The sequence below is a fragment of the Amblyomma mixtum genome, chromosome 3 (assembly GCF_055824585.1).
Source record: "Amblyomma mixtum isolate Tamu chromosome 3, ASM5582458v1, whole genome shotgun sequence".
Taxonomy (NCBI): Eukaryota; Metazoa; Arthropoda; class Arachnida; order Ixodida; family Ixodidae; genus Amblyomma; species Amblyomma mixtum.
In genome coordinates this window covers 310,702,955-310,722,082 of record NC_143014.1, presented here as the reverse complement: position 1 = coordinate 310,722,082, position 19,128 = coordinate 310,702,955, and the positions used below count along the sequence as shown (strand labels likewise).

Genomic DNA, 19,128 nt, shown 5'->3' with positions numbered 1-19,128 from the left:
TGAAGGGGCTGATGGTCTGTCTGAATAGTAAAAGTGCGACCATACAAGAGAATGTGAAATTTGCTGACCGCCCAAACTAGTGCCAAACATTCCCGTTCGATAGCGGAATAGTGTGTTTCTTGCTGAAGAAGCTGCCTGCTGGGATACGATACAGGATGAAGGGTACCGTTGTGTTCTTGCAACAGAACTGCACCTAAACCCTTCCCAGAAGCATCGGTATGGAGAATGAACTCCTTTGCGAGATCAGGCGCCCGAACAACTGGTCGGGTTGCAAGAGCTTGTTTCAAGGCTTCGAATGCGTTTTCACGCTCGGGAGTCCAATGCACATGATTACTCTCTGCTTTCCGTGTAAGTTCAACCAAAGGCTGGACCTTGGCGGCGTAGTGAGGTATTAGGTCCCGGTAGTACCCAGCCAAACCGAGAAAAGACCTAACCTGCTTCTTAGTTTCAGGTTTAGCTGCCTGTTGTAATTCAGTAACAGTTGACTCTACTGGGCGAATCACACCCTCACCCAACAAATGTCCTAAGAAGACCACGCGGCTCATATCAAGCTCGCATTTCTGCGGTTTTACGGTGAGGTCTGCCTGTCTGATGCGCCTGAACAATTCTCAGAGAGTATTCAAGTGCTCCTCCCACGTTGAGGTAGCCACCAAGACGTCAGCTATGTAATGTACCACATTAGGTAGACCTGCCGGAAGGCGAGTTAAAATTTCGGACGCGGTCTTGATCCCAAATGGCATGAAGGCGAACTGATAGTGGCCCGATTGGGTGGAAAATGCTGTAACAGGCCTGGACACGCTACTGAGTGGCACTTGCCAATACCCTTTGGTGAGATCTAGTTAAGGGGGGACCCGGCTCTTAGCGATCGAAAATCAGCCCAAAAATCGAATTTTCAAAGTCTCCATTTTCGGGATCCTGACACATTTCCGCACCTAATTACAAATTTCGGTGCAAAAATAACCCCTATTTCCGACGCTAGATAGGCCGAAAGAACCGAATCCGCGATCGCGGCCCTTTAAATTGAGGACAAATCGTGCCCGATTTCTACTGCTCGCAGCTCGGGAACAACGCCTGCCACCGGCGCCATTTTGGTCTCGTTCGAAAGTTCGCGCTTCCAGCTTTTTTTTTCTTTCAAGCAGCAACCCTGAGGCTGCTGCGGTCGTGGATAAAACGATCACAAAAAAAAACGCGCAGCGTGCATTGCTATTGGCCAGTTCAGGCACGTGACCAATATGGCGGCTTACGATTGGCTCCGTCGGAACGGGTGGCCATGGGCGCCCAACAAAGACGCCATTTTGTTTGAGACCTGCCCGACGCGCACATCGCCATGCCTGGAGGTCCGACAAAATTCCATTTTCATTCGGTCCTCTGGAGTCTGGTGCCAAAAGAGCGTCACTCCTCACTGTTTGCCGTCGAAGCAGCTGTCGCTGAGGCGGTGCTTCGCTTCAATACAGGGTGTCAGAATGCAGCTGCCACAATTCTAGGCGAGCTGAAAACTAACATGCCAAGAGCAGGCCTCAAGAGGGCTAAGGAGAAAGATGTTTGCCGAAGTCGCAAATGTGACAAGAAACATGAAACTTCAAATGTGTTGAAGAAGGGTGTGAAGCGAAAGCACCGGGACTCTATGCACCCAGATTATGCTCCTGGGGCATACTGACTGCATTTTTCTAGCTCCTTTTAAGTTTTGTGTGAATAAATAATCTGTAAAACGTTTTTCTTCGTTTTCTCAAAACTGTATTTTTGAACGTGTTGCAGGTTTGGAGGTGCGATATTTCTGGTTCCGCATGTGCTATCATCATAATTCTTTTTTTTTCATAAAGGTGGACTCTTGGAGAGTGCAAAGATATGAATATTTTTGTGGTGCTTTTTAGGAAAATTTTTTTTAAAACATTTTTTTCTTGTGTGTCCAGATAGGCATTTTTTTGTCCACAGTTTGAATTGCTCTAACTTAGGTTAAAATTGGTCCAGAACATTTATATTGGCTTATTGCACTCTCTGTTTGTTCTAGATTATTGCAATATGATAATTTTCAGTATAACACTTATAGTTTCACAATTAGGTCACCTCCAAACAAAGAACATGAATTACCTAATATCTTATGAACTAGATGGCTCACAGAAAATATAATTACATATTTGAAATCAGCATAAAAAAATACACATACAGGGCAATTTTAGTCAAAATCTACCTGTAAATAAAAAAATATTGCTTAAGACCAGGGTCCCCCCTTAAACGTCTTGGTGCCGACCTCTGCAAACATGACATCAGTGTGAGCTCACGGGCTAGTTGGTCATTCATAATAATTTCAACAGCGCATGGTACACAAGGACACAAGATGAGGAACACACAGCGCTTGTGTGTGTGTTTCGTCGCCTTGTGTCCTTGTGTAGCATGCGCTGTTGAAATTATTATGACATCAGTCTTTGGAATGGGCTCACCATCGTCCACCAATATGCTGTTAATCCGATGAAAGTCAATGCACACACCGTACATCTTGTCAGGTTTCTTAACTAAGACAAGTGGAGAGTTGTAAGGGGAATGGGAGCGTTCGACAACCCCAAGCCTCAACATGTCTGCAACCTCCTTCTCGACAACCTCACGCAAAGCAAATGGTAATGGATACTGCGGGGTGTTGACGGGCGCACTCGTCGTTAATTCCAAGTGGCACTCAATTAAATTAGTATGGCCCGGAACCTCTGAAAAAATGCCGCCGTGAGCCTCCAGCAATGTCTCTAGTGCGGCTAGCTGAGTCTCATTCAAAGTACGAGCTCGCTTGATAGCTCCAATACCAGGACAAGAACTTGCGCTGAAGGTTAACAGTGGGGTTTCTGCCATGACGCTTGGAGGGCATTCACTGGCTGGCACTCTTCATAGCGTTTCAGCATATTTTATGTGGAACAACTTCTTGCTGGAGCCCACGTCAAGCCAGTAGTCGACTTCGTTCTTCTTGCCTGTGACCACAAAAGGTCCTTTCCAATGCATGATAAGCTTGTTATAGGATGCGGGTAGAAGGATCAGCGCTCGATCATCAACCTCCAGTTTCCTACCACAGGCGCGCCTATCGTAGTACATCTTCTGCGACCTCTGCGTCCTCATAAATTTTGGTGTGCGAGCTGCAGTGTGCCTTCTAGACGTTCCCTCAGATCTAGCACATAACCATGCGTTGTTCTCACGGTGTCGGACAGTTTTCCGGCCGTCCACAGCTCTTTTAGAATGGTTGCAGCCGAGTGAGTGAGACGTATGGCTCCGAAGCGGCTCAGAGAGTCCCTCGTTTACTACAAGCACCTTTGGGTAATTCAAAGGGATATCGGCGAACACTGTGGCCATTCCACTGGGGCACCATGTACAACATGTTACCGTATTTACTCGCATAATAGGCGCACTTTATTTCCAGAAAATCCGGCTCAAAGTTCGGGGTGCGCCTATTACGCGGGGTAAAATTTCCGGAAATTTTTCGACTCTCAAAATTGAACTCACCACGTAAACGCACTCGTGTACGGGCCGCACCCTGTTTTCCCGAAGAAAATATAAAAAAAAAAAGATCCGTGTAAGGTCCGCACCGAAACTTTCCACGACCTACGCGGGAATAGCCTTCGGAATGCACGCGCCGAGGCCTCTGCGATCGGCTCCGGCTGCGCGCAACGGGCGCTTGATCGCGGAGGCCACACACGCGCACAGGAGCTTCCAGACGCCACCCACGGAGGGCGCCCGATTTAGAGCTTATCATCATGCGATTCCAAGCGCCAAGGTTTTCGCGGGCCTAAGTCGGGAACGTTTCCAGCTGGAGATGAAGCTTTCCAAACAGACGCTTAAAGTGAGCATCCCTGAAAACTGTGTGCGGCTGTTCTACGCGATGTCGTTGTACGTGCTGTGGGTCCGCAGCGGCACTAGTGAGGACTAGTAGTCAGTTCAGCAAAAGCTTTGTTAAAATAAAGATTGGGGAGCGGGGGGGTGGCAAGGTGTCGGCTTGCAATCGAGTAAATACAGTACTAATCACAGTGCCAAGTTCGGGGTGCGCCTTTTATGCGCGGAAATAAAAAAAAATCTGATTTTTCGTGCCCAAACTAGGGGTGCGCCTATTATGCGAGTGCGCCTATTATGCGAGTAAATACGGTATATGCAGTGGGTTGACCACAAGGCTTTCGCCAAGCACACTTTCAAATTTCCAAAGTGTCTTCGGTAATTTTTATTTGTAGAAGGCATCTCCTCGCGCTTTTACTGCGGCACTGCTGTGGAAGAACGCAAGGTGGTGGCTTCTCAAATGTGCTGTTCTCACACGCGGAGAGTATTTGGTTTTCAGGCAGCCATTGTTGTTGCTTCATTCACATGGTGACTCTGATGCACATACATTCTTTCCACCTTTTACTTTTCACCCTCTTCTTTAAAAAATGCATCTGTGCGCACGTGGCAGTGATAGTGGCCGTGCAGGGGCCAGTCGGCAGGCCTGTGAACTTTCCTCTTCTTTCTTCATGTGGCCACTTCTGTGAACCGACCACACAGGTCTGTCTGTCTGTGTTTCGTGCCATAGATTCTGACGAAAGAGTCTGCAGGAAAGTGAAGAGAAAGTTTTTACTTGTCACTAAGTGGTTGCTGCAGTCACGAGGGTTGATTGTGGGCTGCCGCGGAGGTCCGTCAGCATTCACACAGCCCATGCTTGCACCCACTTTGCCCTTTTGACTGCATGCAGCGATGCCACAGGATCTTTGAACTGTCCATTTCCAGGCTTGCTACTTGAATTAAAGCACCCTACGATGGCACACCATTGAGGCCAGGCTTATACTCAGAAATTGCTGGCACAGCATTTCCAATATCTTCATAGTGACGAGTGACAGAACTGGCAGAACCTGCAAAAAATATGTTGACAGTGCACTTCTTACGATGCATTGCACATGCATGCGCTGAGGCCCTCTATGGAGAAGGTCCAGTGTGCTTTTTTTTTTAGACGATTCCATAATTCAGCTTTTTTTCTTTCTGGATTTTTTTTTGAGTGAAAGAAATTAACCGTGTGCACATGCTTTTCATTGCTTGTTATTTTTGTAAATGCTTTACATATTAATGGCTGATTGCACCCAGGAGTTGTTAACCAGATTAGGTTTTTCTCTTTTGCAGTTGTTTTATGACGTTAGCATCATAATCTACAGCCTTTCTGCATCCACGCTAGACTTCTGAAAATTTAAAATCACAGCTGCCATATGGAATGCTTCGGTGGTATTAGTGTGTGGGGTCTCTAATGTGTGTAGCCCTTTATGTTGGGGCAGTAAAACATCACGCCGTACATGTATTTCAAGGGCTTGCTTTTTGTGCGTGCTTTTTGAACTTGTCCTGAAGTAAGGCCACATCTTTGATGACAAGTGATATATGAGATTTCTTGGTCACAAAGAAGTCACATTGTACCACGTTGTTCATGACAGATTTTTGTTCATTCTGCTGTAGAATGCACATTATTTTCTCCTTATTGTATGCTGTATTTTTGTCTTTCGCCGTGATTTTGTGCTTTTCATTTTACACAAGTGCTGTGTCATTGCCATCATGTATTTTGTTTTTTGAACCCCATGCTAGCCTCTGCCTATGGGTTCAGTCAGTGTTTTGATAATTTGTATGACAAGAGTAGGAATGAAATGAAATGAAAACTAAGGAGACTGCTATGAAATAGTTCTAAAGTGTTTACTAGTTTCTGTGCAATACTGTCAGTACTATCAAGTTATTTTTTGTGAAAGGCAGTTTTTCAAGCAGAAATAGGGCTTAATCTAGTTTTCATGAAGTCTACTGAGGGTACTGAACTTGAGAATTGGGTTTTAGTTTAAAACGAATGCCACTAGGTATAACTGTGGTTTCTGTTAACACAAAAGCAGTCCTAAACGGGCAGTTTATCTTCCAAGCATGACAGACATGCCGCTCGAAACGGAGCTGTGGTGGTATTAATATTATTTGGTGTGATAATACGAAGACACAGAAGATGGGAAAAGGGACCGGCTGATAAGCGCCACTGCTTCAAAAAGGGGAAGTTTCCTCTCCGGTGTGTTCTTGCGCATGGTCTTCAGACTGCCAAATGCCGCCAGAAATATGGCAATTTAGGGCAGAAGTGTAGCATTTGTGTGGATGTTTTGCATGTTCACTTAAACCAAAATCGCTCACTCAGTCTTTGGTGGATGTTTTGCAGGTGCACTTCAACCGAGATGGCTCACTCATTGTCTCCAGCAGCTACGATGGCCTCTGGTTAGTTGACTGTACTGATATATCATTGCCGCATGCTACGAATTCTCACTCCCTATGCATGTGGTTGCATGCTGCACTGACTTGCTGTTGCTGGTGAATGCAGAGAGGTAAAGGTTGCCTAGTGCAACGAGAGATGTAGTATTTGACAACCTCATATTGTTCGCATAGTCTAGAAGTGTCGTTTGGCACGTGTTTGCAACTGGATGCATGCAGAAGAACCCCAGGTTGTCGAAATTTCCGGAGCCCTTCACTACGGCGTCTCTCATAGCCTGAGTCGCTTTGGGACGTTAAACCCCATAAAAACCAAACCAAGCAGTGGGATGCAGTATGCCTGGATTCTGGTATAGATGAAAATTTTCCATGCTCCGTGACTGTGCCATGCTAATTGGTGTACAGCCTAGCCTTTGTTATAACTGACTCTGCAGAGCACCCAGTTGTCAAATTTCTGCATAATTTCACCAGAGGGCACTTTACCAGAGGTGGAATTTCATAAGGGAGTGAATTCTATGACGTGGGGCCCCTAAAACCACTTATTGGGCCGTGTCTACTTGACGACAGGATACTTCTAACACGTACACTACGTTATGGGTCATCGGTGGGTTACATCGTGTACTCATGCTGTGCGGTAATGAGTACAGAGTCATGAGATGAAGCCATGGGACTGCTCAGATTTTTCAAAGAGCCTGCAAAAAGCACACATGCCAGGTTGCTATTGCCATCTGTTGCCGGTCCAAAGAAACTGGCCTTGCCAGTGGCTCACTGGTGAGTCACACCGGACTCAAGAAAATTTAAGGTGTGCTACGTCACACAGGGATTAGGGCTCCAAACATCACTGTCACAGTAGACGTGTAAAGTGAGTATGTTGGTGAAAAACTTGGCTGGAGAGTTATGTATTGGTGTTTTTTGTTACAGTAGTGTTCCAGCATTTTCTGGGGTTATAAGTACTTCTGCTGCATCATGGTACATGTGTTTCATAGAGAATAAAAGAATGAGGAAGCTGCCTGCCCTGGCCGCTTAGCCTGGCTTGCACCATGCTCAGCCCCTCTGTAGTGGGATACAACTCGAGAACGAAACGTCTTTCCCCCGTCAAAGGACTCCCTTCCAGCCAGTGGGGTCGGCCGATTCTCATGAGCCTGCTAGGGTGACAATGCAGGGAGTGGTGGATGGAAGGGGATAGTCCCCTCCCTCCATGGTCCAGGATAGTCCCCCTCCCTTCTGCATCGTTGTGCCGTTCCCTGCATTGTCTCGCTAGCAGGGCCATGAGAATGGGCCGACGCCACTGCCTGGAAGGGCGTCCTTTGGCGGGGAAAAGATGTTTCATTCTTGAGTTGTATCCGACTGTAGTGCTCAGAACTCTAATTTGCCAGGATTGTGACATATGCAGTGTTGAGGGTCAGGAAATGCTGGTGGTCGCTTCGGGGAGGCTCTCGCAAACCTGCTGGGTTTCACTTTGAAAACAGAAAATGCACTAATGGTGTGATTTTTGGCCCATTAGGTGGTTACAGTGGTTGCGACAGTGCTTGTTGTTAACTGCTTGTGTTGTATGCATGCTCAGAGATAAAGCCAACAGGCATTCGAGCGAAGGCATTCAATAGTGCTCCATGTTGTTTAGTTGATTACTCAGGCCAAACAGTTCTTGTTGACATGATTCAGTGGTGGAATCAGCAATCCAAGCAAAGGGGGCTGGGCCATGTTGCAGTAAGCTTAGGGGAGGCTCTCACAAACCAGCTGGTCTTCACGTTAAAAAAGAAAATGTACAAATGGGGTGAGTTTTGGCCCATTAGGTGGTTGCAGTGGTTGTGACAGTGTTTGTTGTTAACTACTTGTGTTGTATGCATGCTCAAAGAAAAAGCCAACAGGTATTTGAGCGAAGGCATTCAATTGTGCTCCATTTTGTTTAGTTGATTTCTCAGGCCAAACAGTTCTTGTTGACAGGATTCAGTGGTGGAATCAGCAATCCAAGCAAAGGGGGCTGGGCCACGTTGCAGTATGCTTAGGGGAGGCTCTCACAAACCAGCTGGGCTTCACGTTAAAAAAGAAAATGTACTAATGGGGTGATTTTTGGCCCATTAGGTGGTTACAGTGGTTGCGACGGTGCTTGCTGTTAACTGGCTGTGAGAGCAAACTCCTGGTAACCCCTGGAGCATGTGTTGTTCCAGAATCCGAAACTACTGAACCGTTGGCTGTTCTGTTTGCCACGACTCAGCCGGGTCGTGTGCGAGGGTGCCATTTTATCGCATTATATCTCCATTTGTCTCTTGACTGCTGGCTTTGCGACTGTATCATTTTGCATCTATTGCTTTGAGCTGCGCACAGGCAGTCATGCCATCGTGCGGAGAACTACATAACGCAGATCTGGGGCGGGCGCAGGCGCTTTTGCATCTATTTATATTTGGAGTCGACTCTCTTTTGTCCAGTGAGGGGCGCGAGTTGTGGGGTCGACTTATATGTGGCAATATATCTAATATACATTGCGCGTTATAACCCTTGTAAAGTTTTTTTATGATGTGTTCGCGACATCTACACGTAATTTGTGCACCCCCTTTTCGAAGCCTTAATTTTAAGGAAAGTTTGCAAATTACACGAGTAAATACGGTTACTATGTGAGTAAAAATGGGGTGGAGGGCACTTGGCAGGCACCGGCAGTTAGTGAATAGGAGCTTACCAGCATCCTCACGAAGGAGGTATACAATTGTGTTTTGCCAGTACTCTTCTATAGAGCAGAAACTTGGAGGCTAATGAAAAGGGTTGAAATTATGTTGAGGACAGCGAGCTGTGAAAAGGAAAAAGGTAGGTCTAAAGAGAGCAGAGTAAATCAGGGGACAAACACGAGTTAATGACATCATACCCGAAACCAAGAACAACAAATTGGCATAAGCAGGGCACGTAATGCAAAGGCAAGATATGCGGTGGTCACGGTCCACTTTAGTCACGGTCAATTTTACTCGCAGTCCACTTGACATATCTGTTGATGCTTCTGTTGATTTATAATTAGTTTGATTCTGAAGCAACTCTCCAAGCTGTAAAGACCAGTAAGAGCTTTGTCAGCACAAAGGAACCGTGCAGTTTAAAATGGGAAGGGAATCTACTTTTGTATTGTGATTTATTCGTGCACAGCCACAGCATTAAAAATTGGGCAGTGTGGGATGAGCATTGCAACATGCTCTCATCGTGACTGACTTTATCGGCTGCAGCTACGGAGTCCATTGTAGCTCTTGTTGTTATTGGTACTGGTTCTGCATTTTGCTTGTTTTCCTTGCGTGTGTAACTATGAAAGCTTGGGCTCAAATTGTGGTTGGTCTTGTGTTCCCACTCTTGTCTTGTCTTGTCCTGCCTTTTGTGCACTGAGGCATGCTGTGGCCCTGCTGTTTCTGCCCGATCGAGAAGAGATGAGCAAAGCGTGTTTTTCTTTCTTTTTTTTTTTGCAGCCGCATCTGGGACACAGCATCGGGTCAATGCTTGAAGACACTGATAGGTGAGTGTGCAATAGCTGGCATACAATGGAAATTATGGCTTTTTTCTTTGCTTCTATTGTTTTGTAATTTGGTTGTTAAAGAGTTAAACTGAGAAACGTGTAGCAGGAGCTGTTGGTCGCTGGATGGAAGAATCTGATCGTTGCCCAGAAATCAGAAAGCATGTGCTCATTGACATGCCCTTGGTTTTGCCGTTCCCTGATTGTAATTTCTCTCAGATGGCTCGAAGGGAAGCTGCTTAGTAATGGCTTCAACTGGAAAGGGTTCGGGTATTCATAGCTAAGCCTTGGCATTTCATGTTAGAGACTCCACCTAGGCTGTTGTGAAAGGCCTTGAAAGATGTCCATCTAGTCGTTCAGAAGGTATGCAGACAGTGAAAGTGGAGTGATCTTACTTTTGCTTCTAATCCCAGTACCCTCGGGACAGGCAGACACAGGTGGCTGCAATAAGTGAAACTGTTTGCAATTGAGTGCTGATTTAGGGCTATTTTGAGAGAGACTTGCACACAGTATGCTTTCTATCTTGCTCTCCAGTGCGTTTGTTTGCGTACAGGCAACTCTTCTGACAGGCAAAACGCAGCCTGATTGTGTGTTGTGTTGGCCCAGTTTTGCATCTCAGGGGAGTGGATGCAGATGAGAGATGCTTATTGTTTCCCTCACTGCAGTAGCTGCGGCATCTTGCATATTTTGGAAACATCAGCGCGACTTTAGGAAGCATGTGCGGGCACAGACAGAGCTCATTGGAGCACGCTGTAATATTCTATATACACTCATGCATTAATTACTGATTTTAGTCGGGACTGTGTGATCTGGATGTGTTGCAATATTGCATTTTACTGGGTCGCACCGAGGCACACCAGGGTTCTGGGAGAATAAGCAGAACTAGAATTTGGAATAGCATAATCGCAGTCAGTGTAGAGCTACCATTTACCCATTTACTCCACCGTGGGTCACGTCCTGCTCCCAGCTTTCCTTGTAAATCAAGAAAGTGCTCTTTATTTAGTGCTCTCGGTTGAGCAGACATTGCAGCTGGCAGTGTGAAATGTGCGCTTTTTTTTCTAAAGCTAGTGGGTGCGGCGTGTTGGCAGATGAGGCTGGTTTGTGGTGCTGGAGGGGCGGTGGAGGGGGTTCAGAAAAATTAAATGTCAAGGTTCAGTGGGCAAGCATATAATGCGGTGAATGTTAGTGCAAGGAAACAGTGAAATGCATGGAATACTTAGGAGTTCAGAAAGGGGAACAGAGCATTACCAGCATGTACGAGCTCATAGCTGTAGGGCATGAGTTATTTAATTGTGCCATCATTAAAATTACTGGCATGTAAGAATAGTTGATTGTATTTCAGACCACTGACATGCAAGGTAGAACATTTTGAACCTAAACAACTTGGTTTCCTCTCTTTGTAGATGATGACAACCCACCGGTATCTTTTGTCAAGTTCTCACCAAATGGGAAGTACATCCTGGCAGCCACCCTGGACAAGTGAGTGTCAGATTGCATTGAATCATAGGATTCGGGATGTCTAGCAACCTTGGAATTCTGGGGGAAATTTGGTGCAGCTGGAAAAATCATGGAATCGTTGGGGATACTGTCAGAACACCGACTGACTGAAGTTAACGCCTGCCATCAATTTCTCTGGTATTGTGAGTGCCCAGCACGCAGTCTGTTCACATTAGCATCACATCTTTATGCTACGAAGAAGTAGAAGGTGTGACATCCTCTCCATTTTAGCTGTCTTTTTCTTGTCGTTCGTAAAGTGAACGCTACATATATTGGTGGGTTCTCTACTGATTGCCACACTGCTCACTAAGTTTGGGCAGGTGCAGATCAATAAATGTTGCTACATTCAAAAGTATTTTCTGGGGAAAAAGACAGAACAAGCAGTGCGCACAATTCGTGCACTGTCGGTTTTCTTACACAAGGCACCACACTGCTGTGCCGTTAAATTCTGAAAAGTTTGCTCTTGGGCTGCGTTGATCTCATAGGCCACATGGAAACCGAAACAAATGCAGACTAGTTGCTTTGTGGTTTGAGCTATGGTGCCAAGGTCGTAAAAAGCTGCTACGTTTTGTGAAAATGACCTTGTGCTTGACCTGCGGCAATGCTGCTTTTGAAAGAGGGGTCAAATGGAGAATGGGTGCCATCAGGGAAAAGGTGTGATGCATGACGTCCCCGCAAGCATGTTTAGTGTGTCATTTGGGTAATTTCCTTGAAGTTTTCCAAACTGAAGTTGTCTGCTTCTTTTGTGAAAGCATGCATAACTGCATTGGATATGACCACCACTCTTGTGAACCGTTTATGCAAGTTGAAAACTTGTGAGCATGAGTTTAACAAACCTCCAAATCTAAGAGCTCAAATCGGTGAGGTACTTTTGCCATGCTGCAACCAAAAAAGTCTGCTTCTGAAATCACTGCGCTGTTTCTTAGTTGAAATATAACAGCATGTATGGGCCCGTTGCTACCAGAGCTCATAGTGCAGTGAAAGCGATACGCAAGGCTAAAAGGGCCATGCCTCATCAACAATGCATTGTTTGGTGTGCTATTCCACAGTTGGAGCTCTGGTTCTTGGTGTCACCAAGGAGTTTGGGAAGGGTTGTTTCCATAAAGGTCTCGCTTGCAATGTAGCCCAAGCTGCTGCTGTTTGTCCATTTTGCCCATCACCTTGCATTGAAATCTAACGTTTGACGAAAACTCGTCTGGTCGGGTAGAAGATTCATGTATTTAATGGAAGGAACACCGACCAAAGGTTGTTGTTAATATGGAGACAAAGACTTGTCATTTGGCGGAAAGCCCAAAGCACAGAGCTTAAGTGCGTTGCAGTAATTGCCCCAAGCATCTTGCGTACGTAGGCGGGAGATTGCCTGCATTGTGGTTAGGGGTTGTTTCTGTTGTTTGGATTATTAGGGATTCCAGATATCGACGTGACAGCCAATTCTTTTCTCTTGCGATGACTGATGCTTCTTCCCAGGCTATTTTGTGTGTCACGGCTTCCATGTGTTTTGCAAGTGCATTAAATGCAATCTTCTTGTTCCTGACGTCGTTCTTGTGGTCCCTCAATCGTCTTTGGAAATTGCCGCTCTTGCCGATATAGCAGTAGTCGCAATCTGCGCAGGGAATCATAGGTGACGCCAGGAAACTTCTCTTTATCTTGTCTTTGACGGCATCTATGAACTACTGTGATGCGCTTACATTCGAGCAGGCCGGGTCTGGGGAACTTAAAAAGCATAAACGCTGCGACAGTCAGCCGCCGCGGTTGCTTCCCTGCAGTACTTAGTTGTAAAGGGGCGAAGCGTCTAAAAATGACGAGGAAGAGATTTGGTCTACTTTCGTCATTGCCGTCGATGGACCGGATGCGGTGCGAAGCTTCCTCCGCGCTTGAGACAGCGCAAACACGGACTGAATTCTGCGAGCACTAGAGAAGGATCTGTTCAGATCTTGTGCCAAGAAATGCTGATCGATATTTTAAGAAGTGAAATTGTCAGTAAATGTCTCTGTACCTTGAGGATTCAGCAGTTACATTTTTCAGAACTAGGTGTTTGGATAATGCATTTTCCCGGATAATATGTTTTCCCCACAACTTTTTAAAAGTCTATCAGCGGGGTATTACTGTGTTTGTGCACAATGTTTGCAGTGTCTGCTTCTTTTTATAGCTACATTTTCTGGGTTATGTCATTTGCATGATTTCCCAGGTGTTTTTCAAAATGAAACTGTCTACTACACAATTGTATTCTATTTGCAGCCGATTTCTATTGCCAGATGTATGACTTTTGTCCTCCCTTGATTTCAGCACATTGAAGCTGTGGGACTACAGCAAGGGAAAAGTAAGTTGCTGCTAGGAATTTTCATTTTTGACCACAAATAATCATAGTGCTATTTTCTGGTAACGTCTCTGCCATGCAGCAAGTTCAGTGCTTATTAAAACAGCACTAGGTCTTACGTGAACAGAGTAGGGTATATTCAAAATTCCACAAGTGCGCTTTCCCACATAACTGTATTGCCAAAGACAAGATGGCCGACTTCTCTAAAAAAAATAAACTGCAAGGATTAAGGACATGCGCTAAGGGTGTGGATAAAATATAAGAGATGTATTTTCGAAGAATCAAACAAAAAAACTAGTCCTTCTTGATTTGTTTCAGCTGGAAACGCTTGGTCAGCCATCTTGTCTTGGGCAACATTGTTAAGCGGGAAAGCGCACTTGCGGAATTTTGAACATCCCCTTCTCTTGGCCTAAAACTGCATCCCTTTTCTGACAACTTTGCAATATTTGTGGATATTTTATTCTCATCAGACCCTGCGTACGTGTTCTAAAAATGACATACACGTTAGAATTGAGTGTGAAAATGAAACTACGTCCGCAGCAACCTGTTGTCATCGGCATCGCAAAACGGCAGCTTGGTATTTCATGTGCGTCGATACCGCCATTATCGCCTACCACAGTCGTGGATGCCAGTAGGCCTGGCAAGCATCTGAAGTGTCCCGTTTGCAAAGCTCTGACCTGAACTTGAGCCACCAAGGAAGTGTCGGTTGTGAAGATGCGCTGAGTTCACTACGACAGCATCATGAGTGTTTGGGGCTCGTGAAACTTGTGTGCGTGATTGGTGCAAGCAAAGAGACAGGATTTCAGCCAGCAAGCAGACTTGGGAGAGTTTCAATGTGCCAAAAAAGGACAGTTTCAAGAAACGCCGAGCGACAGGATGAAGCGTGCCTCGCTGCAGGACTTTTGCGGGATGGGTGAAGGATGCGTGGTGCACGATCCCGTCTGCCGTAGTCAGCAAGGCCTTCAAGAAGAGCGGAATTTCAAATATTATGGACAGCACCGAGGATGAAATGCTTTGGGCCGTTGAGAGCAACTAGGAGGCTTCTGACAGCAACAAGGAAGGATGATGGTTTTGCTGGCCAGATGAGGAAAGGCGAGCGAGGTGGTGGTGACATTTACTTTGTCGTCGCATTAGAGTGGTTGCAATGAAGGTTGGTTGTTCCAAATGAAAAAATGCATTTCTTTATCGAAGCATGAAAATCTGGTGCGCATTACCATCAATGGCACTGCACTCTTTTTTTTTCTGACCATAAAAAATGAGTGCATGTTATAATTGGAGTAAATGCGGCAACCTTTTTAAGAATCGTGCAGGAATAGGAGTGCCCTGAGAAGCCTTTCAAGTTTGCGGCTTTGTCTAAATCAACTTTCTGCTCTCATTCGCAAAATGTCTCTCAAGTTTTTTGTGTTTTACCATGAGATTGTAATTATGATTAGGTATGCATTCTGTCTTGCATGTATTGAACTAAGCTTGGGAGCATGGAGAAAACTTCAAGGAAAAGCTATTAGACCTACAGCTACAAATTATTTTGTCTACATTCATGGGAATGCCCAGACTTGAGAAATGCATTTGGATTAACGCTGATAACCTCAGGTCTGACGAGGTTATAGTGCTGCTGTCTTATGGGCACTGGTTGAACAGGGACTGATGGCAACAGCAACCAGCAGCAATGGGCACATGCCAGTCTGATAGCTATTCAGTTTGGGCATTTGGCATCAAGAGTGAGCGATATCTGCCTCCACAGCTTCGATCCCGGCAAAAAAGGGGGCGGAAAGTGGGATCAGTGCGACACTGATTTGTGCTGGCAGAAAAAATGGCTGCTCGCTTAGAGCCAATGGGAATGCAAGTAGGAGTTTGTGCTTGATCCTTCATCATCTGTACCCATCTAGTGCATCACTGTGGTTACACTGGCTGTGGAGTGCATGTGAAATGTGAGCACTGCAGTATTTCGGCGGTGGCAAGTTTCGCTTGCTCTTTGCACTGAATGCCAGGCCAGGCATAAATGTACCAGAAGTTAGTGGCCACATTAGGGGGAATATCTCAGTGTGCGGAATATTAAGAGAGAGAGAGAGAGAAGAAACAAAAGGCGGGGGGATCAACCAGGGGAACCTTGGTTGGCTACCCTGCATGTGGGGAGGGGTATAAAGGGAGAAGGAAAGTTCAGTGAATAGAACATGTCTGTGCTGTCCTCTGTGGTCTGTAGGAACAAAGGTGTAGAAACAAAGCACAGAGAGAAGCATGCCCCTTTCTTACCCGGGGAGACTCACAGCACAGGAGCAGCCTTGCCGTGCCTCACTGTTGCTCTTTTTGCCTGTGCAGTGTCTCAAGACTTACGCGGGCCACAAGAATGAAAAGTACTGCATCTTTGCAAACTTCTCTGTGACCGGGGGCAAGGTGAGAACTCCTTATGTTATTATGTCAGCGTTGCTGTCTTGCTGCAACATGTTGAAAAAGCTGGCAACATGATGTTACATGCCACCGAGGGAAGCAGAATAAGCACTTGGCAGGAGTGAGAGCACATGTCCAGACGGAAGGCAAGCAGTACCACCGAGTGGATTGAATGTGTTGAAAAGCAGCTAGAACAACCATTGCTGAAGCCATTTTGATATCTCTTGGTGGTGCCTAGCCTCTGTCTCAGAGGCTCTGTGCAGAGACTTGTTGATTGCTTCCTTTTTGTATTGGCTGCGACTCCCCTTATCCTAGTAGCTGGGTAGAACTGGTGGTTTGTCCTGTGCGTTTTGTGGAGTTTTGTTGCGTAGTTGTTGCTGTAGTGTAGCAATAATTCTGTCATAACACTAAACTTGACAGTGCCGCCGTCTGACCTATGAGAATTGGTGTGTGGTCCAAGTGGGCTACATGGGGGAGGGGAAGAACAGGGGCTATCGCTGCCAAAATGTTTCTTTGGGCTAGTTGGAGTAACAAGCGTGTGCAGACCAGTGTGTAAAAGGACAGAGGCACAGCTCTAACAAGGAATTCCTTAAACCAATGTGCTCCTTAACAATCACTGCAGCAGTGATCTTTGGAGCCCTAATCCCTGTGCATTGTGGCTCGTGGTAGGCCGCCCTTTAATTTTCTTCGGTATACGTGACCCACCAGTGACCTGCTGATAAGACCAGCTGCTTTAAGCCACCAGCAGATGGCAGTAGCCACATTATATTTGTGCTTTTTCGTCTGTTCCTTGAAACATACTGAGCTATCCCACGGCTTTGTCGTGCGACCAGTATTCATGACCTCACAGCTTGCATAGGCAGTGTGGCATACCAGTAATCCACAACACAGTGAACATGTTATAGGGTAGCTAAGAAGGTTTTAGAATTCAAAGAGCTTAAAGTGATTGAATGTGTGAAACTTGCAGGTGATGCCTGCAAAATCTTTTGGTGCTAGCACTTGAAATGGGGATGTAATCGCTGAATAAAGCTGCAGTAGTGTTCAGGCTTCTCTGTAGCGCACAATGCCGGGCAGAGGGGCCCCATGATGATGTCATCTACGGCAGCAATATATTTCCAAAGCAGAAACATTTGCTCAAAGGAAAAAAAAAACGATGCCACTGAAGGCAAAAAACCTGCGGAAGGTCGTTTAGTGATATTGGACGATGCATTGCAGGATGCTGGTGAAGGTAGCAAAAATCTGAAATCTCGGCAACAATGATGTCATCGCTGAGCTTCTCCACACTTCTCTGATGCGGTGAGGAGAAGCCTGAAGACCGTTGCGGCTTTAATTGGCGATTATGTCACCATTTTAAATGCTAGCACAAAAAGACTTGGCATGCTTTACCACAAACTTCATACATTCGAATCCTTGAATCTTGTATGTTGGTCAAAGACGGCGTATCATTCTGTCAGTGGTCTCCAGCTCTATAGTAGGATACAACATAAAAAAATAGCAGTTGGTAAGATGGGCCATGGTCCATGGTGTCCTTTATTACTCCCGTGACAAATCACTACAGTGAACGAAATCAGCATTTTTATGTTTGACATTATGAATCAAGTCAGAGGCACCAAAATTCTTGAGCTTATAATTTCGTCTTGTAATTAGCTCTTTGTTTAGTTAACAAGAAAAAAGTAGCTAAACCGAGCAGACGTGCGAATGCATGTGTTTAGCCTGTTTGGTTCATGGTTTTGCTTTGCTGGGTCGTCGGCATGTCTGGCGATGATATTAGACGGGGGTCAAGTTCTGATCGAGGTTAATCTGATATCTGATCTGTACATCCTACAGATTAAAGTGGATGAAGGTGACGACGTGCAATGCACAGCGCGAGAGTGTGTTGTAATTAAACACGAGGCTTGATTGGCTGTGACGATAGCGTAGTGCCTTTGCGCAGTGGCCAGCAAAGCTGATCTGTTTGCATCGCTGCGGGTTCGAGGCCCAGTTGCGGCAATATTTATTTTATTTCTGCATGGGCTGTTGCTATGCTAGGTTTTGCTAAGGCCACCTTTAATGTCAAGCTTCACACAAACTCGGTGAGCCAGTTAGACCTCGTGAAGTAGTGCTTCCACACTATAAAGTTCTAACTACGGACTACTTTTTTGTCACAGACGAATTCCATGTGACGGTCGTGAATGTGGGTGGAGCTCAACTGCAGACTTAAGATAACTACTCTGTTTATCCTGGTGACCAGTGGAAGGGCTACTAATGCAATTGTCTGGATTTCGTTTGCCTCTGTTATCTTCCTTGTTAACTGATTGCTGTGTAGTGAGCAAAGCTACAAAGGAGGCTAGTTAGTGTTCTAAATTACTGGGAACTGCACTTGAAAAAATTTAGGGAATAAACACACTTTTACAACAATAATAATAGTGCCTTTATTCAACAAAATAAAATTACAAAGATTTCAACATGTTGGCCCAAGCTAATAAGGCTTGTTGGACTGTACCTGGCAGTTGGGGAAAGCAGCTTGCGCAGGTGAAATTAAGAAAACCAAAGGTATGAAATTGGAGTGACCAAAAACAAAAAAGAGGCTGTAGGGCACCGTCGCATTGAACACTGGGCTGTGCTCATAGATGAATAATGAGCTGAGGATTAAGCTTACAGCCCAAAATCATTGGCTGCTCCAACGGTCGTGAAAAGGTATATATACATGCCCACTTAGCTTGTCCATGTGACAAAGAAAAATTGTGATGAGGCTAGGGCATGGGAGCTGTTTTCACTGTGGGTGTAATGCAACTGCCTTCCTGATCAACCGAGCTAGGCTGGAGGGGAAGGCCAGAGGGCTCTTGGACTGGGGAGCCCTCCTGGGGAGGTTTTTATCTTTACTATTAATATCCTCCTCCTCTGCCTCCCTTCACTATTCAAGAAGTTCACGTGTGCCGTAATTAATGTCTGCCAGGCCTGGAGCGCTCTCCAGCACCTAGGCATGGACCTCTGCTGCTGTGGCGCTGGGGGGCTGTTTGGTCTGCTCTAGCAAATGGAGCATGTTTTTGGCACTTTTTCTCATGTGTTGCGTCTTAGTGTACATGCGTGCACATGCAGCAAAATGCACAATGCAGCACATGCCCACAGCTACCACTGCTTTGCATGGGCCGCACTGAGAGCAGATTCTCCTGACCTCAATCCTCAGTCCATCTTCATTTCCAACCAATAGTAATGGGTGCACATTTTCCCTGTGTTGATGTCAAAGCAGATTTTTGTGCAT

At 45.7% G+C, this 19,128-nt stretch overlaps 1 protein-coding gene across 2 annotated transcripts in view; it reads left to right on the top strand.

Annotated features, from left to right (window-relative positions):
• Window positions 1-19,128, top strand: part of wds (WD repeat-containing protein wds) — a 97,814-nt gene that overhangs the window by 71,073 nt on the left and 7,613 nt on the right. For both annotated transcript variants that reach the window (XM_089583916.1, XM_089583917.1), the window contains exons 8-12: window positions 6,161-6,216; window positions 9,645-9,691; window positions 11,092-11,167; window positions 13,472-13,505; window positions 15,819-15,893. In XM_089583916.1, the coding sequence (XP_089440042.1) occupies window positions 6,161-6,216; window positions 9,645-9,691; window positions 11,092-11,167; window positions 13,472-13,505; window positions 15,819-15,893 (288 nt within the window). The remainder of the gene's footprint in view (window positions 1-6,160; window positions 6,217-9,644; window positions 9,692-11,091; window positions 11,168-13,471; window positions 13,506-15,818; window positions 15,894-19,128) is intronic.